The 1,272-nt window shown below is 39.4% G+C and overlaps 1 protein-coding gene across 1 annotated transcript in view; it reads left to right on the top strand.

Annotated features, from left to right (window-relative positions):
- UNC5C (unc-5 homolog C (C. elegans)) overlaps positions 1-1,272 on the top strand; it is a 157,790-nt gene that overhangs the window by 25,060 nt on the left and 131,458 nt on the right. Inside the window, exon 3 of the mRNA XM_012647162.1 lies at positions 310-413. Within this exon, the coding sequence (XP_012502616.1) occupies positions 310-413 (104 nt within the window). The remainder of the gene's footprint in view (positions 1-309; positions 414-1,272) is intronic.

Raw genomic sequence — 1,272 nt, 5'->3', positions numbered from 1 at the left:
TGATCATCATAGTTGATTATTAAGAAATGCTGAAGAAATGCAATTAATGGACTTCACGAATTGCGACAATGAGAAGCTCCAAAGGCTTCCATTAAAGTTTAAAGTAGTAATAGTACATAGCTTTTGAATTTCCTAATTTCCACCATATAGAATACAGTCAGCTAGATTATGGTGTAGTATTAACAACGTGTGGTTAAAAAAAGTCCAATGACACATAAAACACTAAGCCAGAAAATTATTTTTGCAATTTATAGACATGAATAAATGGTATTTAGTTTTGACATGTAGTTTATCACCTGTACTTTCCAGATCTACGGAAGACATTTGAACAGGAACCCCTCGGAAAGGAAGTATCCCTGGAACAGGAAGTGTTACTCCAGTGTCGACCACCCGAAGGGATCCCAGTGGCCGAGGTGAATAACAAAACTTCTTTGCATGTCGCGTTTGGCACTTGGTATTCTAATAGAGGCCGAACCCACGGCTAATGGTGCGGTGAATTAGGGTTTGGCATGATGAATGGGCGGTAAGTGCCTGCTACTGGCAAAATAGATTGATTGGGAACTGATTAATGACTTGAGAGTCAATTAGAATGCCCCACTGGACAAAGCCACAGGCAGCTTGGTTTAATTTTGTCATTCTCTTTCAAGAAATCAAAAACACTGCTTTATTTTATCTGGCACTTAGCATAGAGAAGGTATGACTTAATAATGTGGCCTCAATTTTCTTATTCTTGATAATATGCCCAAAATGTGAATGTTAAGAAGAGTGAGTGTGTGTGTGTGTGTGTGTCTGTGTGTGTGTGTGTCTCTCTCTCTCTGTGAGCCTGTGCATTCCACATGTGTGTTTCCTCTTCCGTGACGTAATTGTGGGCATACCTAAAAGCCATATCCACGCACCATGAACAAAAACGTTTGAGGAATAAAGGGTGTCAATTAGTTTCATTGATAAGCTTTCCAGCAAATTCTTCATTTTCATTTTTTTGTTTTGGCTAAAACAAAGCCTATTCATTGCTCATGAAGTATTACGAATCGGATTCCCACCATGACTTTTCATTAGCACCAAACAATATAGTGCCCTTTGAAAATGCCTGTGTCTAGGGGACAGGCCTCCACGACCCCCCAGAGAGTGCATGCTCTCCTTGAGATGCTCACTGTCATCTTAGAGCACACTTGTGAGGAAAACTAATGCTGTGTCTTTCATTTGTTAACAAATAATCCCAAACTCTAAAAAATGCTGCCCTTTACATGATTATTAGAAGATATCCTTCTATGC

The sequence above is a fragment of the Propithecus coquereli genome, unplaced genomic scaffold (assembly GCF_000956105.1).
Source record: "Propithecus coquereli isolate 6110/MARCELLA unplaced genomic scaffold, Pcoq_1.0 Scaffold26, whole genome shotgun sequence".
Classification (NCBI taxonomy): Eukaryota; Metazoa; Chordata; class Mammalia; order Primates; family Indriidae; genus Propithecus; species Propithecus coquereli.
This window is presented reverse-complemented; position numbering and strand designations above follow the sequence as displayed.